The following is a 21,378-nucleotide window of genomic DNA, read 5'->3' on the forward strand; positions in this document are numbered from 1 at the left end:
TAAAACCTGTTTGTTGTTGAGCCAGATAATTTATTACCAAAACCACAACATTCATGATTGTACAAACATACTCGCTTTTGTAAAAAGTAATGCACCTCTGGTACTGAAGTTCTGAGCCTTATATTCCACTGTAATCAAACAGTGATGTTTCATCTCCAGTAAATCCCTTTTTTCCCCCAAATATAAATGTTTAATTGGCCACCGCAGTCCATTTTATCCTGGATGATAGCTGCATGTATAGATGAGGATGATGTTGCTCACTCTTCAAGGAGAATGGCTGCCCCCCCGCCGGGCTTTGACACAAAGAGACTCAAACCTTCCATGGCTGCCCTGCGTGGATCGGGAAGGAAGTAGGACTCCCTCACTGCCTGCAAGAAAGTGTCCACCTTCTCACTGGGAACCATCGAGACGGCACAACCCCCCCAGCCGGCTCCTGTCAGTCGGGAGCCTACGGCCCCAGACTTCCTGCAAACGGAGCAGGGAAATGACATGTTACTGCATATTCACCCCAGTCTCACGCAGTTAAAACCTGGGCCGTTATTCATCTTTGTCCCACTAGGGGGCGCCGTCTCGGACTCGTTTGCTGACGTTTTGAAGTCAGTGGTTACGAAATGTGACTCTGTCCCTGAATATACAGCAGAGAGGCGCTAACTAAGCACAAACTGGGGGAAGTACAGTTATCATTCGACGACAGTCAAATGCGCACTCACAGGCAAACGTCCACCAGTTGATCCAGTTCAGGGCAGCTGCACTCGTACAGGTCTCTGCAGCTCGCGTGGCTCTGATTCATCAGCTCTCCCAGTGTCTGTATTGAGTCGGCACCCTCGGAGCTGCAGACGCTCTGAAAGCGCAGCACCCGCGCAGCTTCGCCGTACACGTGTTTGGCTCGTTGGTGCAGTTTAAAATGTGTCACTGAAAAAAGCATCTATGTAAACCTGTGCAGAACCTGGTTCCCACAGCAAATATCTTCAGAATTTACAGAGATACAGGTCAGTAGAGACTCATGTTCAGTATTGCCCCTCACCGTGCTGTGTGTTGGAGCTCAGCACCTCCGTGGAGAACTGCTCGGAGGTGACGTCCAGGGCCTGGCATATTTCCTCTCGGCTGTACTCCTCAGGGTGCAGCACCTCGTCCACCAGAGCCAGCATCTCCTCCAAGGAGGCCTTCAGCTCGGTCTGTACCTGGGCCAGCTTCAACAACCCGCTGGAGTCCAGACCACGAGCTCGGGCCAGCATCTGAGCCCAACCAGGAGTCACACGGTTAAAGCCATTTCGGTAGAACCCAGCGGAGACCAACTGGATGGTATCGGCCAACCTTTGCAGCAATTCGGCATTCGACCACGCGGATGTTGAAGTGAGAAGTTGCAGCTTTGTTCATCTCCACGCAGCAGTTTGAGATCACAAACACGGCCCCGTCGGGAAGCTTGACGTCGGTGGCTCTCAGGGGCTTGAACTCGATCAGCTTTGCCTGTCAGAAACATGCAATAAAATGTTATTTCCTGTATCAAAAGGAGGGTTGTAAGACAGATCGACCCCTGGAGGGTCAGCTGGCCCCGCCTGACTGGTCCCAGCAGGCATACTTTTCCTCTCTCTGCCAGGAAGGAAATGGACTGGTCCATGCCTCCTCCCTCTGTGCCAATGTAGCGCTCACACTTGGCACAGAGCTCAGCCAGCGCCACCTAGAGGGCATCAGATGGAACATAACATTAAGAGATCAGCTATGCAGGGTGTTTATTTTCAAGCAGCACCCAAGTTTCCGGTTTTTCTCACTGAAGACTCGGAGCATTAACAGACACTGGCAGCAGCAAGATTAGGGTGCTGGAAAATGTTGGGTGCCCATATAAAGAATAAAAACCTTTATGAGCTTCCTGACTACAATCTTTTACCTTGGAGAGGGACTTTTGATTTGCCTCCATTGTTACCAGCCCAGCACAACAAACTAAAGCGCTGGAGCTGGACAGACCCGAGCTGGGAGGAATGGTTCCATCTACGAGACACGACATCCCTGCTAAACGAGCCAGGCCAAATTCCTCCTGTTACACAGAAATAAACACATCAGGGACACTCGCTGCGGAGACTGGATACTTCCCAATGTACAGTGTGACTCTCTTACCTGGATACCCTTAAGTCCACACAGAAAATAATAATGCCATTTTGGATTCTCTCTGTCGATGGCGATTTCCTCCGAACAAGACAATGTGAAATCCCTGCCAAAAAATAAATAAATTCATAAACACGTCAGACGTGACACTATCATGGACCAGCTCTCACCTGTACTGAGGGTTAATGTTGGCCAGTGTGATTGTTCCCGAACGGTTCACTGAGACTGCAGCAAGGATATTTTGCTCGATGGCCATCGGCAGGACGGAGTAGCCGCAGTAGTCGATGTGCTCTCCTGGGAAACGTGAAAGAGAAATTCTAAATCGCATGCATGAAGAGAGATGCAGGAATAAAGCTCAGTAGGAAATAGTATCATACAGGCTGTCACTCAAGCAGAATTTGTTCTCAACAAGTCTGGTTTGCTGAGATGGAAACAGGTTACCTATTAGATTCACCCTTCCAGGTGCGTATGCATAGAATTGAGGAGATTCTCCAAACTTGGACTCAAAGGTGTTTTTCAGGTTCAATAACCTGTCAGGAGAAAATGAGCGCAAGACAAAGTTTGGTCCCTCTTCTCGACTCATCAATCAAATCATTTAAATCGTCTATTTCGCGCTTACCTTTCATTGCCGCTGAACACGGTCTTTACTTTTGGAGGGTTTGTAGCCATTTTACCAAAAAATAAATGTATTTACAGCTGAAAAGAGGAATCCTGGTCAGCTGACTGTCGGAAGATCCCGGATAGTGAACCGCTGGACTGGGATGTCTTCACACAAACTCAGCTCTCAAACGTTGCAGTTTGAACTCACAACTGTTTGCAATGATGGCGATGCAATGGTGGTATTTAGCTGACAAGATCGAGTATCTAGGTGATATAACATAAACACAGAAGTTGAGTTAGCGATGGAAAAGTACGGAAGTGCTTATAGGTAGTTGAGCCAATGAGCGCAGAGCAGGTTACGAACACGTCATCGTTTTTTTTCATTCAGCACATTTGTGAGTAATAGGGTTGCTAATTGTGGCCTAATTTGGCGTATTACGTGATTTAAAAAAACCCAAAAACAGCTGTTTAAATATGTTTCAAAATATCGTAATATCTGTACAGCTTCCGGGAATTATAAGAGAAAAAAACTACAATTCCCACAATTCCAGGAGACTCAGGTCATTGTGGGGGCGTAGCTAAATTATTACTTCTGTTCTGCCCCACAACTGCATAGACTTGTAAAAGTGCTTAATTATGCGTATTTGTGTACATTGATTTGATTTAAGATTACTAGCTTTCCACGAGTTCGCATTGACTCTCCTGACATAAGACATACATTTTAATATAGGCGGCGTTTAGGAACGTGTCATGAACACTGAGCTTGGCGCTGTTAGTGCGCGCGAGTTTTTAAAGTGGGCGAGACCGTGGATTCTTAAAGAGGACGCGAAACAAGCTAGCCCATGTTAGCCTTCGACAAAGACTGCTGCGTAACAATTGCTACGTACTTTTGCGTTGAGCTTATAGTTATCTGACAGATATAAATAATCGGTGAGTTCCGATAAGTTGGTTCTAGATTCCTCCTTTTATGCCAGGCTAGTTTCCGGCACCTCCAGTTAGCTGGATCGCAGTTATTTGCAATGTAAACAGTGGTGTTTGCTAGCAGGTAATTACGCTTTAATAAAGAATTAAGCTAGACACAACGACACGAAATGCCAACTGGACCCTCGGAGACAGGTAAGCAGATGCCATATCTGCCTTAATTGTGTCAAACGTGTGCAGCAGCGAACTTTCTGCTAACGGGAAGTGCAGCTAGCACGGACACCCCCCGGCCTGCGCTAGCATCAGTTTGATTTTCTTGTGTTTTCATCAGGTCTCTGCAGAAAACTCCACCGCTGATCACCAGACGCTGCATCATGTCTATTGATTTCGACAGTGCTGCTCTTCAGACCCAGCATGACGAGGAAGAGTATGACCAGGAAGACTATGCAAGAGAGCAGGAGGTATACGTTTGCCCTTAAGTTCGAACAGTAAAACCATTGAGGTCACGCTTGCTGTATAAAAAGAAAGAAAAAAACGATTTGCACGGTGGGTTTGTAATTGTGACCATGGTACACTGCTGCTCTGGAATTGAAACGGGTCCCCCAAAAACGGTGGTAAAAATCTCTGGAGGTTTGAGTCATTTAATCTATTTTTTACAACTATACAGCCCTGAACTGTTTGCACGCCTCCTGTGTTGTGCCTTTGACCTGAGTTATTACTGGCTGAAAGGCCTCCCAGGTGTGTCACACTGAAACTGGCCCTGCCCCGTGATTTCTCTCCTCTTATTTAGGTTACTGACTTGCTCATTATTCACAGAGAGAATCCAAATACACATAAACGACCTGTGGCTGCACATTTGGAGGATCTGCTCTTTGGAGCTGTACTTTTTCTGACCTGGATGTTGTTTTGTTGCATTATATAGAAGTTTGTCAACTGGAAATTACTTGGCCCCAGTAATTGGAATGTTTCTGCCCCAGTTAACGTGGGTATATATTTTGTCTAAACAATGGCGTTCTGTGGGTGCGGAACACAAGCGATACGGCGGGGAGCTAACAACATGCCAGGCACGCTTTGGATGTTTCACCCAGAAGGTCGTCCTGCAGAGAGATTAGACCGGGAGGTTATCATGTGGCTTCACTCTTTAATTTAGAGGTCTTCAAGCTCTGTTCAATGTGAAGAGGGAATAACATGGGTCCTTTGGTTGAGGACACTGTGGAGGATTTGAGGCATATTCAACGGTCCTTGTGTGAAGTAAGTTCAGCTGCTTGTTCTGGAACACATGGCAGCTTTTAGAATCTGCTACTGACACACAGGAGAGTTTCCTTGGTTGCTTTTGTCACCAAGAGCCACTTCTTTATGGCAGAAAATGTTTATTGGTCAGTTTGTATTTGATTTTGTTGTTTAAAAGAAGATATTTTCCCATAAGGATTAGTAACAAATGATTGCTGATAAAGGACAGTTCTTAAATATGATGATTATACTCCATCTTACTTGATCCACGCCAAAATCTAAGAGTAGCTTTCATTGGAAACAATGAAATAAACCAGCCGAGGCTTTCGCACATCTCGTGTTTTGTTCTATTTCTGATTTCTGGAAAGCCCCTGATAAAGGCTGTCGCTGTGTGCTTCGCCGTGCCGTGTTTTTCTCCTCGGGTGGCTCCTCAGCAGTTACGCAGCAACCCCACTGACTCACTTCCACGTGTTTTCTGTAGCTGCAGAAGCTGCTGACGGACCTGCCCGATGACATGCTGGAGGACAGCCGGGACTCCTCCCCGGAGCTGGACTACTCCACCTGCAGCAATAAAAACACCACCGCCAGGTAACTATGTTGACTGTCTGGTATTTGTAGAACACTGGATGTGTAAAAGACGGCCATAAACACCTGCTACATGACTTTGTTGCCATGCAGCCCACAGTCCACACGGACTCCACAGTGGTCAGCTGATCCGAGGTCAGATTCACAACCACAGGTCCGACTCTTTAAGTGAACAGATTGATCCGAATGGATTTTCATTTTCCCTAATGACATTAATTCTCTTGAATTAGTATGAAGGTGACTATGACAACCACTCCCCTGATGGGTGCCCTTATGAGACTGGGGGTGTTCAACTCACCAGACATCAGGTCCAGCCTCAAACATGGAGCCAGACGCCACATGAGCACCAGTTCAACCCGGGAGAGTATTCCTACACCAGTGTTGGTGCCGAGACCAATGAGTTTTCCACAGACGAATACGCGTCTCAAACGTTCCCTCAAGGCAACAATAACGCTGCGATGTACAACGGGGAAGGACGAGGACACGACCAAAACCAGGGGAACGAGCCCAGAAATCCTTTTCAGGTATATGAAACGGGTCGCGTGCACCCTTATTGCTGGTTCAAACGTTTCTCTCACGCTAATCTGCCACTCTGACATTTTTAAGTTTACGAGCACGTTGATGCAATAATTTAATCTTTAGGGCTTAAAGTCTGGACCAGGAGACGGGGCTTTGGATCCGTACAAGGCCACCTACAACCCCCACCGTCACGTCCGCCAGCCGCCGATGTTCAACGTGCAGGCGGCGCGCCAGGACGCTCAGCTCGAGCAGCTCCAGAGAGAATTTCTGGAATCGACTCAGCGTGAGTTTGAGGATCTTGACTTAGTCAATTAAATGTTCATGAGGACAGCGACAGCAACACTGGCTAAATGACTCCAAATGTATGAGAATAATAAAGATAAAAGTATAGAATTATAAAAGCTTTTAACATGCTTTTAAGACTGGTTGAAATCTCTTTTGCGTCTCAGAATCTGCTGCTGGGGAACAGCTGGCACAGCTGCAGATTCTTAACAAAGCTCATCAGCGGCAAATTGAAGATTTGGAAAGAAAACTGGAGGATTCGCGGCGAAACATGAGATACGTTGAACATCAGCATGCGATTGTCAAAGGTAAGAGGAACGTTTCCCCCCCAAAAATGGATCTACGCTGACTTTGAAAGTAGCACATGTTGAAAGAGGTTTTTACTGTCTGCTCTGACTGTGTCATTGTTTATTGCTACATGCACTAACGTGCACTGGCTGATGAGAATTTTCACTTAAGTCGCAACCACGCCCCCTTGTGGTCACATATACGAAAGGCTACTCTCTTCAGCACTCTACTGAAAAGTTGTGCTTAAACCAGTGAGTCCTACTGGTTCTACTGGATGTGCAGTGTGTGGGATCACAGCATTTTTTTTATACTGTGCACAGATGAGAAAGATGGCCTCAAAGCGAGTCTAAAGGACTCAAACCGACTGATTGAAGAGGCGAAGCAGAGAGAGGTTCAGCTGCAAAGCCGGTTGAATTCCTTGGAGCAGCAAGTTAATGTCCTGACTGGCAGAGACCAGGAGGTGTGTTCCGCTCTGACGGGCGGCTCGATAGTTCTTCCAGCAAATTATCAGATTATTTTCACACCTTGATGTGACTGTTTGCACAAATGTTGGCTGTTAATTTGCTGTAAGTTTCACCGGCAGAGGTTGGTAACCTTTTTCTGTCTGCAGAGCGTGAAGAAGCTGAGGGCGGCGGAGGCAGCAGTGGACAGCCTGAAGCAGCAGGTGGTGGAGCTCTGTCGCTCAGACACGCTGTCCAAAGCGCGGGAGCAGCACGATCGAGACCTCGCCGTCACGAAGGAGCAGCACGCCGCTGCGCTGTTGAGACTTCACCAGAAAGTGGACTCGACTTGTCAGGCCCTCAATGAGCAGGTTTGTAGATTGCTGTCTTGGTTTGCATTAAGAATCAATAGTCTTTCCACAGATTAGCCTGCAGGTTCGTTGGACTGATTTTCCCAATTGTTGGCTCCAGATTGATGTCGCTCAGAGCTTAAGAGAGCAGCTGCAGCGCTCGGAACGCCAGAGAGAAGAAGAGCAGCTCGAGAGGGCGCGAGTCGTCAACGGCCTTGCTCAGCGTCTGGAGGAGAGTCAGCAGCAGTGCGCCAAACTGCTTCAGACCAGTGGGTGACGTTCTCCACCTGTACGCTACAGTGTTGCGGTGGCGTCTCCCGCACACCAACGCTTCTCCTCCCTCCTCTTTGTGTCCAGGCTCGGTGCAGGAGACCACCCAGCTGCAAATTAAAGTGCAGCAGGCTGAGGCTGCAAAGGCGCTGAGTGAAAATATGAACAAAGATTTACAGGTAATTATCCCTCTCCTGCCCCAAGGGTGACAACACCATTGAGTTAAGACATCTGAACTTTAATCTTTCTGGATTTTTAAAGGAGGACCTCGCTGATTTAAAGGAGCAGATCAATCTGTATGAAAACGCTGTGAGATACGGTGTCATTGGATTAGACCAGAGCGAAGAGTGGGAGAACCACCTGTCTGAATCCTGTGTGGATTTAGGATTAAAGAAAGCAAAGAGGAAAAATGGCCTTCACGGGTACATCATTAGTCGCTTTTCCCTTTACTCTTTATATACCGTAATATTCTTTACTTTATGGCCATCTAAAAAAAGCCTTCCTCCTTGTGTGGAACAGAAAGGCTGTGGCTCATCTGTCGGACTCCAAGATGCCTAAAGATGAAGGTCTGCGGCTGCTCAGAGTGGAGATGCAGCGCTGCCTGGGGAGTCTGAAGGGGAAGAGGCAGAAGATCAGCCAGCTGCACGAGGAGCTCCGGCTCTGTCGGGGCCGAGTGAATGAGCTGCAGAGCCAGGTGGATGAAGCCAAGCTCAGCGCTACGGTGAGCTCACAGCCTGAGCTTTTATTCTGGCCGATAGTCAGAGCTGGGATTCAGATTTAAACAGATGTGCGTGTTTATTGGCAGGTCGAAGAATCCAGCCAGCTAAAAAATCCAGCAGCATCCGGAGAGTCCAAGAAAGAGCTCCTCAGGTTACAAGAAGACCAAAGACGTCTGCAGGAACAACTGGAGGTTTGTGGGTTGTTGTTGTCATTGCGATTATGTTATTACTTACAATTCTTTTAAAGATCGATCATGTCTGAAAACTGTAGTTGCTGGAAAAGAATAATAAGGAGCTGAAACAGAGGGAGGAGAAGTTGAAATCTACGAACTTGGAGCTTTGCACCAAGATGAGGGAGATGATCCAGGAACTGGACCAAGAGAAGCAGGAGGCATCTCTCAGGTGACACATGGAATTCTAATACTGACGCTTACACGACTATTCGTTTAAATGAACATGCCTGTTTCTTCCTGAAGGGCCGAACGAATCAACCAACAGCACAGAGATGACGTGGTGAGCCGGGTCAGGGCGGAGCTCATGCTTCAACACGACGCCCAGGTGGAGCAGCTGGCGGCGCAGCACCAGCAGCAGGTCCAGCAGCTACAGTCAGTCCTCTTTACCGGCTACTGGAGACTTTCTGGTTCCTAGAACGCTCATGTGTGACAGCGTGGTCACCTCTTCACAGGACAGAGTTGTCTGAGGCCAACGACAAGCTCTTGGCCGTGCAAGAGTGTTACCTATCTGTGTGCAGGGAGAAGGACGCGCTTGAAGAGCGCGTACGCGCCAGAGAGCAGCAGGAGGAGAAATTGGTGAAAGAAAAGGAGGTAGGAGTCTGAGAAGTGTCTGTTCAATGTCAACAAACCCTGCAAATACGATTAAAAAGCTCTTTGGGCATCAGCATTTGGTAGTTATTAAGTGATTGTGAAGACTGGGGTTGATCTGGTTTTTGAACTCGTTCCAAGCAAAAGATTAGAGAGGAGGGCGTCATCGCTATGGAGAAGCTGCGAGCAGCGCTGGAGGCTCAGCATCAAGCCTCGCTGAACCAGATGAAATCTCTCTGGTGCAAAGAGAAGGAGACGGAGGTGCAGCTGCAGGTGAAGGCTCAGGTCGCCCTGGCAAAAGCTGCGTGGAGGGAGGAGCAGCTGAGAGTGGGTAGCTTTAGCACTGCTCATTTCTTTGAATTTTAACTGGTGCATGAACACATCTCTGTTCCTGCACAGATGGAGAAGACCTGGGAGCAGAGGCTGGAGGAGGTGAGGAGGGAAAAATGCAGAGAGACCGCTGAGGCAACCTGTCAGGCAGCTGAGCCTGAGGCCAGCAGGGGGACGGTTCCCGTGGAGGAGCTGGACATCAGGCTCAGGGCCCAGAAACAGCAGCTGCTCCTGGAAGCCGACAGGGTCAAACACAAAGCTGTGGAAGAAGCCAGGAGACAAACGCAGAGGCAGCTGCACAAGAAAAACCTGGAGGACATGGCCAAACAGGTAAGAGACTTCTCCGGTGGCTTCTGCTCTCCTCTGGGTTCTGGCTGCAGGAGGGACACAAACGTGTCTGTATTTCAGGTTGAAGGTGCAGTAACTCGAGCATATAATCGCTGGATCCAGGATCTGACTTCCTTACCAGAATATCAAGCCTCGCTCCAAAGAGAGAAGGAAAAATGGGAACAAGGGCATAAAGAACTCGCAGAACAGCGGGTCAGTTATTTTAGTTGGAGGTTACTTTTGTCAGATGACCCCCTTTTTAATGGCGTATTCTAATTTGTGTGTATCATGCAGAGCCTGAGTGAAGCAGAGAAGCAGAAGGAGCAGCTGGAGGAGCAGAGTTCTGGGACTCAGAGGATGGAACAGCTCCAGGAGGAGGTGGCAGATCTCCAAACTCAGCTGGAGCAAGTGAGGCAGGAGCAGGCGGCCCTGATGCAGGCCGAGCTGGCCGGTGCCAGAGCCACCTGGAACCGGGACAAGCAGCAGGAACTCGCTGCCGTTCAGGCTCGCATGGAACAGGCTCACCAGGGCAAACTGCTGGAGCAGCGCCGAGCGCTGGAGCAGGTTCTGCAGCAGGCCAGAGAGGACGCCGCTTCACAACAGAAGGAGATGCTCCTGCAGATGGAGGCCAGGCTGCAGCAGACTCTGGAGAGCCGAGAGGAAGAGTGGAGACGTGAGAGTTCCGCCAAGGAAGAGACCCAGAGACGACGGACCAGAGGCGAAATGCTCGCAGAGCTTCAGGCAGCTCTGGCGGACGTCCAAGCGCAGCTCAAAATGGATCCTAAACCTGAGCAGCAGGACGTCGAGGACGTCGGGACAAACGGTGGGACCGAAGACACCATAACACGTTTCATCAAGACGTCCTGCCGAGACATCGTCAACGCTGCGGTGTCTCAGGCCAAGGAGGGATGGAGAAGAGTGAGTTCCTCCTCGTTCATCTCTGGTCTGCACAATTGTTTATTCAGCTGTTAATCAATCAGGACGGCGGACGCTGCTCCAGACGGTTAAAGGGCATCTGACGTTATCAAGGCTCCATCAACACATGTAACTTCTGATTTTTCTGCCCCTCCAGATTAGTGAGGACAGACTCGGTCGGGTCTTAAAGGAGACGCAGCAGCACTACGAGCTGGAGCTCACTAAAGTGCAGAGTATGATCCTCATTCTCATCCTGTTCGTGATACGATTGTCCAGAGGGTTGAATGACCGCTGCGTGTGTTCCTCGTCTCCAGACTCCCTGTCCCAGAGGAAGGAGCCTCCACGGTGTAGGAAAGAGTGTCCGGAGATGGTTGGGAAGCTGCAGAGGAAGAACCAAGAGCTCCAGAGACACTTGGAGAAAGCCTGTCGTCAGCTTCAGCACTGCGTTCAAGAGCACAAGAGCGCCGTGCAGAGACTGAAGGGTATTTACCGGAGCCGTAGCAGATGCACGGCCCCCTGCACATCTGCTGATGGTGACCCTGGTCGTTACAGATGAGCACGAGAGCAGCCTTCAGATGACGAGGGAGCAACATCTGCAGCAGCTGGAAGAAGCCAAGCGCGCCGCCGAGACCGCCGAGTCTGTGCAAACATGTCCACCTTTAATCGCTCCAGTAGTTTACTGTGGAAAATACGAAACCAACATCTGGGTTTTCCCCTCGCAGGAGCTCTGAGCAGAAGATGCAGGAAGGCCTGGAAGAGATGAAGCAGCAGTATTTATCCACCGTGGAGAAGATCAGAGGTCGGTGGGTTTTTAAAGCTAATCACCTGTTGGCGCGGCGACGCTCAGCTTTGCTCTGTGTGGCAGGAGACGTGATGCTTCACCTCCAGGAGAGTCGGGAGCGAGCGGCCGAGGTGATCCAGGCGGAGCTGCAGCGGGAGCGGCGAGACACGGCCAGAACCATGCGCCACTATTACCTGAGCTGTCTGCAGGAGCTACTGGAGGACGGGGGAAAGAGCACGGGGCAAGACGCTTGGATTGTCTTCTGAACACGCCTGACGGCTGCGTTTTAGGCTGATTGTCATCATCTTCCTGTCCAGCAGGGCCGAAAAGAAAATAATGAGCGCTGCCAGCAAACTGGCGGCCATGGCGAAGGTCCTGGAGACACCGGTCAAGGGAAAACCGGGAAAGATCCCCCGTTTCCAGAGTGAGTGGGCTTGATGTGTCTGGACGTTCGTGTAGCTGCCACCTTACTGACGACTGTGACCGCCCACAGGTGGCTGCCCCGTGTTGAACCTGCCGGCGCCGACCGACCAGCCGGAGCAGAACCCCCCCCCAACGCCTCTCCTGTCCCAGCACAGGACTAAACCTCCCACTGGATCTGGAAATTGTGCTCCGGATCCCGCTCAGACACGCTTCCAGTGCAAGCAGGCGGAGCAGAGGGCATCTCCGTCGCTCTGTCCGGGGAAGCGAGGGGGGGCGGACAAGAACTCGCCCTTCCTGGGCCAAGAAGCTCCCGTCAGAGATGAGAAAGGGGCCAGCTGGAGCTTGACCAGCAGCGACTCTGACACGGGTCCTTCCAGGCCGCCGCGCGGAAAGAGGAAAGAGGAACCCGCGGCGCCATTTTCCCTTTGTGACACGGAGGAGTTCGGCCGCCTCAGTCCGGATTTCTCTGACATGACGCTCTACAATGACATTGCCCAGAAGAGCCCCCGCGTGCAGAGGAAGGCGGCTGCACGCCGGGAGCCCACGCCGGGCTCCGAGGCAGAGAGGCGGCAGGAAGGGGGCTCGGGGCCGCTGTTCTCCGAGCTGAGGCAGCACCAGGACAGTGGCTTTGCGAGTCCCTTCTACCTCCAGAAATGAACTCCCTCACGCTAGTTCACCAAACGGTGCCTTTTTTAACAGTTTAAAAGCAGTTTAAACTGGCAAGTTTGTTCTGACATTGACGCTGGCAGATCTGCTTAACTTAAACCTAACAGAAGGGGGAAGTTACAGCTAAATATTTAACTAAAGCGTGGCAAACTTTAACAGTAGGAATGGACATTTATGTAAATCTTTACAGTAATAACAAACCTTCACTAACCCAACCTTCAAAGTGGGATTCAAGATTGTTACAATGTTCTGTTTGACGCTGGGGTTTCGGTGCTTCTGTTAAATATCAGCTTTTAGCATCGTTGGATACAAAAACAGCACCTTTCACAGTTGGATCAAAGGTCTGACGCTAACGTACTGGTGACCACGCTGGCAGCGTTCTGACTGGGCTAAAGGGGATGTTTGTCTCCCGGATCCCATGTTTTTAAAGTGACGACTTATGCTGAGCATAAAATGTAAATGTGTTTATACATGTGTGATTATTTTAATAAATAGTTTTTTACATGAGAGCAATTCTTGGTTTTGAACGCACATCGACATTTTTATAAATCTCATTATAGAGCCACTTTCTCTACATCTCATCAGAAAGCCGAGTTTAGAGTGGCAGCTTTGAATTAGAGGTAATGTGACGGCTCCCGAGTGGCCGCGGACCAGACGGGGGTTCGATGCAGATGAGGCCAAAAAGAATGTTTAACAGACTAGGTGGCCAGGCTGCACCCCGCCCCCCCTTAAAAGGCCCGTTGAATCATTCACATCGAGTCCCCCACACGAAAACATGCTGGTCTGGATCGTGGTGGCGGCTCTGCTGCTTCTCCTCCTGCTTTTTTCCCGCCACCCTCACTTTGTTCAGGACGTCCGACACGTGCGCCGCAGGTTGAAAGCGCGGCGCCAGATCGAGGAGCGGTTTAAGCGTAATTATCTCATCCTGGACCGCTTCCTGGAGGTGGTCGAGACGCAGCCGCACACGCTGTTCATCCGCTTCAAAGATGAGAGCTACACCTACGGGGACGCCGAGGAGCTCAGCAGCAAGGCGGCCAGGGTCTTCCTGCAGAGCGGCCGCGTTAAACAGGGCGACACGGTGGCGCTGTTCCTGGGGAACAAGCCCATCTTCCTGTTTCTGTGGTTGGGGCTACTGAAGATCGGCTGCCCGGTGGCGTTTCTCAACCACAACGTCAGGTCCAAGTCGCTGCTGCACTGCTTCAGCCGCTGCGGAGCCAAGACTCTGGTGGCAGATGAAGGTACACCTGGCGCCTGCCTGTCCTGTGTGTTTCTAACGGTTTTAATGTATAAAATGAACAACGCTGCATTTCTCCCGACTCAAGAATGTGTGGTACATTAAGGCTGATGTGACCTTTGCCCTTCTGTGTAGGACAAAGTGTGCTTCTGTGGTTCAGAATCAGGAGATAAGCTGCATTAATGTGACCCCTGGTGCCCTCTAGTGGACACGCGGTGCATTTGCAAGGGGAAAAGACACGATGACCTGTCCTAAAGGCCAAGTCCTCTTCCCCAACCGTGCCCCTTCCCTTCCCCCAGCTCTGACAGCACCAGCGTTTAAATCGCTGTTGGTGACTTTTTACGACTTATTTACTGGCAGAGCTGCTGGACGCTGTGGAGGAGGTCCTGCCCACCCTGTTGGAGCAGCAGGTGCACGTTTACATCCTGGCCGACAGATGCAAAACGTCACACGTGGACACCTTCAACGACAAGATGAGACGGGCCTCCGGCGAGCCCGTGCCCAGGGAGCTGAGGTCCAGCGTGACCCCGGGGAGCACAGCGGTCTACATATACACATCAGGAACCACAGGTGGGCGCTTCAGTGACGGTACCTGTGCCCCCGCTGCTGTGCTCAACTCTCTCTTCTCCTCTACAGGTTTGCCCAAAGCTGCGGCCATCACTCACGCCAAGGTCCAGGGCCTGTCTTTGCTCTTCTCCTTCATAGGCGTGACGTCCAAAGACGTGCTTTACCTCACCCTCCCCCTCTATCACAGCGCCGGCTTTTTGGGTTGCACCTCAGCCATCGAGAGCGGTTCGCCCATTTTAGCTCAGACGTCCACCCGCCTCCTGCCGTTGAAGGTCAAAAGGTCACCCTTGTGTCGTGTGCAGGTTTCACCATCGTGCTGCGGAGCAAGTTTTCAGCCTCCCAGTTCTGGGACGACTGCAGGAAATATAACGTCACCATCATCCAGTACATCGGGGAAATCATGCGCTACCTGTGCAACACGCCGCAGGTGTGCGCGACGCGTCGCAGCATCGTGGCGGATCTTCAACGTCCCGTTAAAATGACGTTTCCTCCCCGACAGAAGTTCAACGATCGAAGCCACAGAGTGAGATTCGCACTTGGAAACGGGATGAGGCCCGAGGTTTGGAGGGAATTCCTCAGCAGGTTCGGAAACATTCAAATTGCGGAGTTTTATGGAGCGACAGAGGGGAATTTCTTCCTGCTGAACTACAGCGGAAAGATTGGAGCCGTGGGCCGGGACTTTTACCTCCACAGGGTGAAAATCCCACAATTCACTTCACACAATCACACAGAAGTTGTTTCCTTTTTAAACACGTTTGCATGTTTTCCAGAGGTATTTTCCGTATTCTCTGATCAAATACGACGTGGATCAAGACAAGCCCTTGAGGGATTCTGCAGGTTTCTGCATCAGAGCGACCAGAGGTGCATTTAGAGGAAGGAAAAAACGGGAAAATTAGCAAAAACTGGCTATTTAATGAATTTCCTTGAACGTACCCTTCATCGCCCTCTAGCGGCCGACTCTAGGAACTCTCTAGTCATCTTGCTGGTTTTGGTTCAACCCTCACTCAGGTGAACCCGGACTCCTGGTGTGTGAAATATCTCCAGCGGCGCCGTTCTCGGGCTACGAGAGGGACGAGCAGCAGACAGAGAAGAAGAAGCTGCACAACGTCCACAAGAAAGGAGACTTGTACTTCAACACCGGTGACCTGTTCACCATCGACTCAGAGGGCTTCTTCTACTTCAACGATCGAGTCGGAGACACTTTTAGGTGAGCACGTCGGGTTTTGGCCAACTGACGGAACATTTGAAGCAACTTTGATTCTCACAGATGGAAAGGAGAGAACGTGTCGACGGCAGAGGTGGCTGACGTCCTCACGTTCCTGGACTGCATAAAACATGTCACAGTCTACGGAGTTCACGTCCCAGGTAACCTGTGAACCAGAACCTGCTGAATCCTGCAGGGAAATTGCAAAAGTCTCCTGTTTGAAGGTAAAAGGCTGCTAATGTTGACTTGCAGATCAGGAGGGCAGAGCAGGAATGGCAGCCGTCTCTGTCACCGACGGACACTTCGACTCTGTCCGAGTGTTTAAACACGTCGAGCGGTTCCTGCCGACCTACGCGAGGCCGCGTTTTATCAGGATTAAGGTCTGAAAGATTCGAATCCACCCAGATCAGACACCAGAGTTAGCACTGAGCCATGTGAATGCTTTTCAGGCTTCCTTGGACGTCACAGGCACCTTTAAGTATGTGAAGATGAAGCTGGTGGCCGACGGTTTTGACCCGAATCGGATCACGGACCCGCTTTACTTTCTGGATGAAAAAGTCCGGGATTACGTCCCACTGACACAGGACATATTCAACGCAGTTTCATCAGGCAAAATAAAAATTTAAACATGTCTTCTGGATCTACATTTGTACTGTTAATATTTTAACCTGTTTAATTAAAACTACTAATTATTATCGTCCCAATTGCTGCTGGTAAAACGTTGCCTACTGGACCGAATATAACTTTTACTGATGATAAATAATAATAAAAAAATGAAACATTTAAATATCTGTGTTGAAATGCCTTATTATTGGAAAGAAAAGTTATTCTTTGGCATCTTTCGGATGTCCAATTTGGCCACGCGCCAGGCACAGAGCCCCGCCTACGATTTTTCTCGCAGCCAATCGCATCTTGTCCTATCGGAATGTGGGCGGGGCCAACCAGTGCCCCGCCCCCGATCCGCGGAGGTGAACTTTGTCACAGTTAAAATCAAAACTCTCTAACCTCCGTCCGTCTGTCACACATGTCTCCCCCTTAGCCACGAGATGTACATCTGGGTCAGCGTGTTCGTCGGACTTGCGGTTCCGTTGGTGGTGCTTTTCAGGAAACTTCTCCCGCATTTCCTCGACGACTGCACATACATCCTGAGGAGCGTCGTGTTTGGGATCAGGCTCACCAAGTACAAGAGGACCCAGCCGTTCTACAGCGTCGTGGACTGCTTCCTGGATGCCGCGGAGAAGCATCCGAGGAAGACCTTCCTGCTCTTCGAAGGTCGGGAATATTCCTACAGCGACGTCGACAGGCAGAGCAACAAAGTCGCCCGAGCTCTGCAGGCTGCAGCCGGGCTGAGGGAGGGGGACACGGTCGCCCTCTTCCTGGCCAACGAGCCCAGCTTCGTGTGGACCTGGCTCGGCTTGGCCAAACTGGGCTGCCCGGCCGCTCTGCTCAACTTTAACATCAGGTCCAAATCGCTGCTGCACTGCTTCTCCTGCTGCGGGGCCAAAGTCATCGTCACGTCCGCAGGTAAGACCCGGTTCCCCCCTCTGGCCACGCCCACCCACCGTGACCACCGCCGGCAAACGTGTTAATATGCCTGCGTAAATGAGTTCAAGATGACATCCCATCATAAGCGAGCCCAAATGTGGGAGATCTGATCCCCCGAAGGGGCCCAACGCCCAGTTCTGGCAACCAGCAGCACTAAACTTCTAACTTTAGTCAAAGGGCCTTTTTAGCTCTCACTCCTGCCACAAAGCTGCTAAGAGTCTCGGTGTCAGACTTTCCAAAGCATCAGATTCCAGTGATCTATAGCTCCTTCCCATGAATGCTGCCTATGGGAATAAACACATTGCAACAGGTTAACGCCACATGTGCATCTAGTGATAAATATATTCACGCGGGAGGCTTCGGGTTTCCTCCAGCGGGGGTCAGCACATGTGACGACCTGTCAATCTGCACGCCGAAGCTCAAACATGCAGCGACGAGACCGAAAGCTTCGCGGGTCGGTTTCCTGCTGTCAGGCCTCGCGATCTGTCCCAGCACAGGAGTCACTTCATTGCTCTGGATGAGTTGTTTGACGCCTGTTTCCATCCAGACTGATCTAAGAGTAAAGAGGAACGAAGGTCAGTCGGATCGGTGATTGCTTCATCTGTGGAAACGTCCAGGTGGACTCTGGGATGGCGTCGCTCTGCTCCTGCATTCGGTGCCGATGTCATCAGTCAGGACCTGAACTGAGGAGATAAGACGGAAATTCCAGCAGATAATAATAGTAACCACTGAGACATGGATTCATTTTGTTTAGCTGCTCCCCAAATCCCTCATAAATCTGAGGATTCCTTTGATTTGTGAAGTCAGACTAGAATAAGCAGGATTCCGATGTGAAGCAGCCCCATAATAATGAATAACAGACATTTGTTTCCTTAAAACTCTCTGAAACCTGTCTCCACGCCTTCCCTCTATGTCCCCACTCCGCGTGCACACGTTTGGACCATGTGCTCATCTCCCAGTGGGCCTCCAGGCAACATGACCCGTGTGTGTTGCAGCGTTGTGCAACGCCGGGCCGCCGTGACCCGCTGTGGCCCCTGAACCGTCTGTGTTTGCAGAGCTGCAGGACGCGGTGGCCGAGGTCATGCCCACGCTGCAGGAGCAGGGAATCTCCGTCTACCTGTTGTCGGACGCCCGCCCGGTCCCAGGCATCAACGCCCTGTGGGGCGAGATCTCGCAGGCTTCGGACGAGCCGCTTTCGCGCAGCCTGAGAGCCAACGTCCACATCAGGAGCACCGCTCTGTACATCTACACCTCGGGCACCACAGGTACCAGTCAAAACCTCACCTCAGAGTCAGTCGTTATTGAAGAGTGTTCCACGTTCAGGGCGCCGTCTTCTCCAAACATTTAGTAATCGTCGGGCTGTAGTTCCACGCGCGGCCACCAGGGGAGCTGGACCTCAGACGTACTCTATCTATATTTCTTCATTTTGAATGGCAGGTTTGCCCAAAGCTGCTGTTGTCACCCACGAGAGGGTTTGGGCTGCTTCCTTCATCCAGGGGGTGTGTGGAGTCACCTCAGATGACATCTTCTACATCAACCTGCCTCTCTATCACAGCGCGGGCTTCCTCATCGGGATGGTCGGAGCCATCGAGAGAGGTCCGATCCCACAGCTCCACCTCTGGTTTAAGAAGCATGAATGAAAATGCTCACCTGGTTTGTGCCGGTTTCAGGCATGACCATTTTCCTGAGAAAGAAGTTCTCCGCCTCTCAATTCTGGGATGACTGCAGGAAGTACAATGTGACGGTGATGCAGTACATCGGCGAAACCCTGCGCTACCTCTGCAACACGCCCAAGGTAACGGGACGTCCCGGCGGGTTGCGTCTGAATCAGCCGAGCATCGTTCCCCGCTCTGACTTTGAGATGGCGTCGCTCTGCAGAAAGACAACGAAAAGAACCACACAGTGAGGATCGCCATCGGCAACGGCGTCCGGACCGACGTTTGGACCGAGTTCCTCCACCGTTTCGGGGACATCAAGGTCAGGGAGCTTTACGCCGCCACAGAGGGAAACATCGGCTTCATCAACTACACGTCCAGAGTCGGGGCGGTTGGTCGCGTCAACGTGGTTCACAGGGTGAGGAGATGTTTGCTCTGTGTGTCCAGGCGAAACCAAAAAGCCAAATTTAATAACACTCCTGTGGGAATATTAGCATCCTAAAGCTCCGAATGCAGAAAATCAGGAGTGAAATTCCAACTTATCAAGGCCATCAGCCGTTTTATTCATTGTTTGAGACTATTTTTTTCCTTTTATAGTTCTTCTTCCCCTACACTTTGATCAAGTTTGACATTGAGAAGGAGGAGCCCGTCAGGAACGCTGAGGGTCTGTGCATTGAGGCAGCCAGAGGTGAGCTAGTTTCCCAGGCGGAAGGATACAGGAGGTTAATCTGGTTTGTTGGTCAGATTCAGACCTCGACTGACCTTTTTAATGTACCTGCTCGTCAGGCGAGACGGGGCTCTTGGTGGGAAAAGTTACGAAGAGGTCTCCGTTTGTTGGGTACGCCAGAAACCAACAGCAGACGGAGAAGAAGCGGCTCCGCGACGTCCTGAAAAAAGGCGACTTGTACTTCAACACTGGCGATTTGCTCCGCATCGACCACGACAACTTTGTCTACTTCCAAGACCGAGTCGGCGACACTTTCAGGTGGGTTTTGTGGGGGTTTTTGTTCTTGAGCTGAAGTTGTTTTCACACCAGCTTTAATTTCCGCGGCGGTTTTTGTTGCAGGTGGAAAGGCGAGAACGTTGCCACGTCAGAAGTTGCTGACATTCTCACGATGGCTCGCTGTGTTCTGGAGGCAAACGTCTACGGTGTCAAAGTGGAAGGTGAAACACTCGAGCCGGAGCCAAAAACCTGCAGCTCTGCTGTGTTCTGTGTTTCCATTAACGCACTTCTGAAATCATTCAGGCCACGAAGGGCGGATCGGCATGGCCGCTGTTGTCCTGGAAGACGGAGAAGAGTTCGACTGTTTGGACGCGTACAGGCAGGTCGTCAGCTATCTCCCATCGTACGCGAGGCCTCGGTTCATCAGGATTCAGGTAGGAAAAGACAAAGTCGCTCTACACGCTTCACAACGGAGGCCGTCGAAATAATCAGCGTATTTTTTGTTTTGCAGCCCTGCCTGGAAATGACGGGGACGTTCAAGATGAAGAAAGTGAGGCTGGTGGAGGAGGGGTTCGACCCGGCTCACATCAAGGACCCCCTGTACTTTTTAGACACGGAGAAAAAGACGTATGTTCCGCTGACCCAGGAGACCTACAGAGCGGTTCTCTCACGGGAAATAAAACTCTAGCCGCCCGCACAGGCGACCGTTTTTGTTTACAGAGCAACAGCTCGTTAATCTAGTTAATCATTGGCTATCCTGGACCTTACCATTGACCGTCATGTTTTTAACGAACACCTACTGTGAATTTTGCAGGTTTTATTTTTCATAATGCTGTACAGCTTTGTCATACTGCCATGGTTGTGTTTTTAATAAACTCCTGATCTTTCCCACCCCGGACTTTTGCTTATGGTTGATATTGTAGAAGTTAAGCAGCTTTTGTCACATGAGTTTCGACGAATCCTAACCTACATTCAAGGTAGTTTTCTCTGTCAACTGGACTGGGTTTCTTCTCTTGAAGACGTTTCGCCTTCTATCCAGAAGGCTTCTTCAGTTCTGAAATCGCTGGGGAGAGAGCTTGAAAATATAGCCCCTGTGGACCATTAGCATGCTAATGACCTGGGTGGTCACCTGAGAGTCGTTATCAGGGTCGTTCACCTAGTTTCTGTTGAGGTGTCTCCCCTTTGTCACAGACACCTAACCTACATTATTAACCCGGGAAACATTAAATTCGCTGCCGCAAGCAGGTTGGTGGGTTACAGCGAACCTTTGACACGGACTTTAACCCTGAGCAAAGTGGGCAAAAGGTGATATTTGCATTGTTGCTTTATGTCGACCACACCGGCAACACGTCCGATTGCGCAACCATGTCGCAGTGACGGGCACGAGGCGCGTCGGTGTTTTTCTTTACTGATAAAGTTCTCGATTAGAGAGATAAAAGATAGCAATGTAAGGGTTAGGGTTCTATTCTTATTTGCGCCCACATTACCGACAATCACAGGTTAAAGTTTGATAAATGACGTTAACTCAAACATCTATCAGCCACTCCGGCGGTGTCTCGGTAACCATGGATACCCGCAGCAAAACTTTCCACGTAACGTAAAGCAGGTCGTAAAAATGTAACATGTTCACTTTTGTCGTAAAACGTACACACAAATAGTAAAT

At 50.4% G+C, this 21,378-nt stretch overlaps 4 protein-coding genes across 6 annotated transcripts; 3 read left to right on the forward strand and 1 right to left on the reverse strand.

Annotated features, from left to right (window-relative positions):
- Positions 1 to 9: 9 nt before the first annotated feature.
- On the reverse strand, positions 10 to 16,726 carry galk2 (galactokinase 2). Of its 3 annotated transcripts, none has more exons than XM_057051301.1 (12): positions 16,578 to 16,726; positions 5,314 to 5,412; positions 2,720 to 2,964; positions 2,542 to 2,630; positions 2,271 to 2,394; positions 2,113 to 2,206; positions 1,886 to 2,032; positions 1,580 to 1,678; positions 1,315 to 1,467; positions 1,025 to 1,235; positions 711 to 912; positions 10 to 465 (listed from the first exon to the last, which is right to left on the reverse strand). In XM_057051301.1, exons 3-12 carry the CDS (start codon positions 2,767 to 2,769, stop codon positions 258 to 260), a joined length of 1,377 nt encoding a protein of 458 aa, XP_056907281.1. In that variant the 5' UTR covers positions 2,770 to 2,964; positions 5,314 to 5,412; positions 16,578 to 16,726; the 3' UTR covers positions 10 to 257. The 3 variants fall into 3 exon arrangements, with proteins under 3 accessions (XP_056907281.1, XP_056907282.1, XP_056907283.1); XM_057051302.1 differs by lacking the exon at positions 16,578 to 16,726 and adding an exon at positions 5,503 to 5,638; XM_057051303.1 differs by lacking the exons at positions 2,542 to 2,630; positions 2,720 to 2,964; positions 5,314 to 5,412; positions 16,578 to 16,726 and adding an exon at positions 2,478 to 2,501.
- Positions 3,279 to 13,074, forward strand: cep152 (centrosomal protein 152). Its single transcript, XM_057051276.1, has 28 exons — positions 3,279 to 3,816; positions 3,953 to 4,082; positions 5,333 to 5,439; positions 5,530 to 5,590; positions 5,667 to 5,960; positions 6,079 to 6,238; positions 6,405 to 6,545; positions 6,846 to 6,985; positions 7,136 to 7,336; positions 7,437 to 7,584; positions 7,673 to 7,764; positions 7,847 to 8,007; positions 8,105 to 8,306; positions 8,391 to 8,495; positions 8,576 to 8,706; positions 8,781 to 8,909; positions 8,990 to 9,128; positions 9,267 to 9,452; positions 9,525 to 9,785; positions 9,864 to 9,995; positions 10,077 to 10,700; positions 10,855 to 10,930; positions 11,012 to 11,179; positions 11,250 to 11,334; positions 11,420 to 11,496; positions 11,563 to 11,719; positions 11,799 to 11,902; positions 11,972 to 13,074. Exons 2-28 carry the CDS (start codon positions 3,996 to 3,998, stop codon positions 12,556 to 12,558), a joined length of 4,755 nt encoding a protein of 1,584 aa, XP_056907256.1. The 5' UTR covers positions 3,279 to 3,816; positions 3,953 to 3,995; the 3' UTR covers positions 12,559 to 13,074.
- On the forward strand, positions 13,314 to 16,203 carry LOC130535898 (long-chain fatty acid transport protein 2-like). Its single transcript, XM_057051298.1, has 10 exons — positions 13,314 to 13,805; positions 14,162 to 14,371; positions 14,438 to 14,593; positions 14,671 to 14,795; positions 14,868 to 15,062; positions 15,139 to 15,229; positions 15,377 to 15,575; positions 15,636 to 15,733; positions 15,825 to 15,952; positions 16,022 to 16,203. The coding sequence occupies exons 1-10, from the start codon at positions 13,343 to 13,345 to the stop codon at positions 16,196 to 16,198; spliced, it is 1,842 nt and encodes a 613-aa protein (XP_056907278.1). The 5' UTR covers positions 13,314 to 13,342; the 3' UTR covers positions 16,199 to 16,203.
- On the forward strand, positions 16,619 to 20,606 carry LOC130535897 (long-chain fatty acid transport protein 2-like). The gene is made up of 10 exons (XM_057051296.1): positions 16,619 to 17,096; positions 18,173 to 18,382; positions 18,555 to 18,713; positions 18,788 to 18,912; positions 18,996 to 19,190; positions 19,370 to 19,460; positions 19,559 to 19,757; positions 19,839 to 19,936; positions 20,019 to 20,149; positions 20,227 to 20,606. Exons 1-10 carry the CDS (start codon positions 16,619 to 16,621, stop codon positions 20,401 to 20,403), a joined length of 1,863 nt encoding a protein of 620 aa, XP_056907276.1. The 3' UTR covers positions 20,404 to 20,606.
- Positions 20,607 to 21,378: the final 772 nt, after the last annotated feature.

Source organism: Takifugu flavidus, chromosome 13 (genome assembly GCF_003711565.1).
Source record: "Takifugu flavidus isolate HTHZ2018 chromosome 13, ASM371156v2, whole genome shotgun sequence".
Lineage (NCBI taxonomy): Eukaryota > Metazoa > Chordata > Actinopteri > Tetraodontiformes > Tetraodontidae > Takifugu > Takifugu flavidus.

What these genes read in the sequence shown, in the direction of transcription:
- LOC130535897 (XM_057051296.1), top strand. Translation starts at nt 16,619, where the DNA reads ATGTACATCTGGGTCAGCGTGTTCGTCGGACTTGCGGTTCCGTTGGTG. An exon ending in CTACACCTCGGGCACCACAG is followed by an intron (nt 18,383 to 18,554) that starts GTACCAGTCAAA and finishes TTTGAATGGCAG; the next exon opens with GTTTGCCCAAAGCTGCTGTT. An exon ending in CGAGTCGGCGACACTTTCAG is followed by an intron (nt 19,758 to 19,838) that starts GTGGGTTTTGTG and finishes TTTTTGTTGCAG; the next exon opens with GTGGAAAGGCGAGAACGTTG.
- LOC130535898 (XM_057051298.1), top strand. Translation starts at nt 13,343, where the DNA reads ATGCTGGTCTGGATCGTGGTGGCGGCTCTGCTGCTTCTCCTCCTGCTT. An exon ending in ATACACATCAGGAACCACAG is followed by an intron (nt 14,372 to 14,437) that starts GTGGGCGCTTCA and finishes TCTCCTCTACAG; the next exon opens with GTTTGCCCAAAGCTGCGGCC. An exon ending in CTGCATCAGAGCGACCAGAG is followed by an intron (nt 15,230 to 15,376) that starts GTGCATTTAGAG and finishes ACCCTCACTCAG; the next exon opens with GTGAACCCGGACTCCTGGTG.
- galk2 (XM_057051301.1), bottom strand. Translation starts at nt 2,769, where the DNA reads ATGGCTACAAACCCTCCAAAAGTAAAGACCGTGTTCAGCGGCAATGAA. An exon ending in GTGTTCAGCGGCAATGAAAG is followed by an intron (nt 2,631 to 2,719) that starts GTAAGCGCGAAA and finishes TTCTCCTGACAG; the next exon opens with GTTATTGAACCTGAAAAACA. An exon ending in ATCAAAAGTCCCTCTCCAAG is followed by an intron (nt 1,679 to 1,885) that starts GTAAAAGATTGT and finishes GATGCCCTCTAG; the next exon opens with GTGGCGCTGGCTGAGCTCTG.
- cep152 (XM_057051276.1), top strand. Translation starts at nt 3,996, where the DNA reads ATGTCTATTGATTTCGACAGTGCTGCTCTTCAGACCCAGCATGACGAG. An exon ending in AATAAAAACACCACCGCCAG is followed by an intron (nt 5,440 to 5,529) that starts GTAACTATGTTG and finishes GTTGCCATGCAG; the next exon opens with CCCACAGTCCACACGGACTC. An exon ending in CGCGCCGCCGAGACCGCCGA is followed by an intron (nt 11,335 to 11,419) that starts GTCTGTGCAAAC and finishes TTCCCCTCGCAG; the next exon opens with GAGCTCTGAGCAGAAGATGC.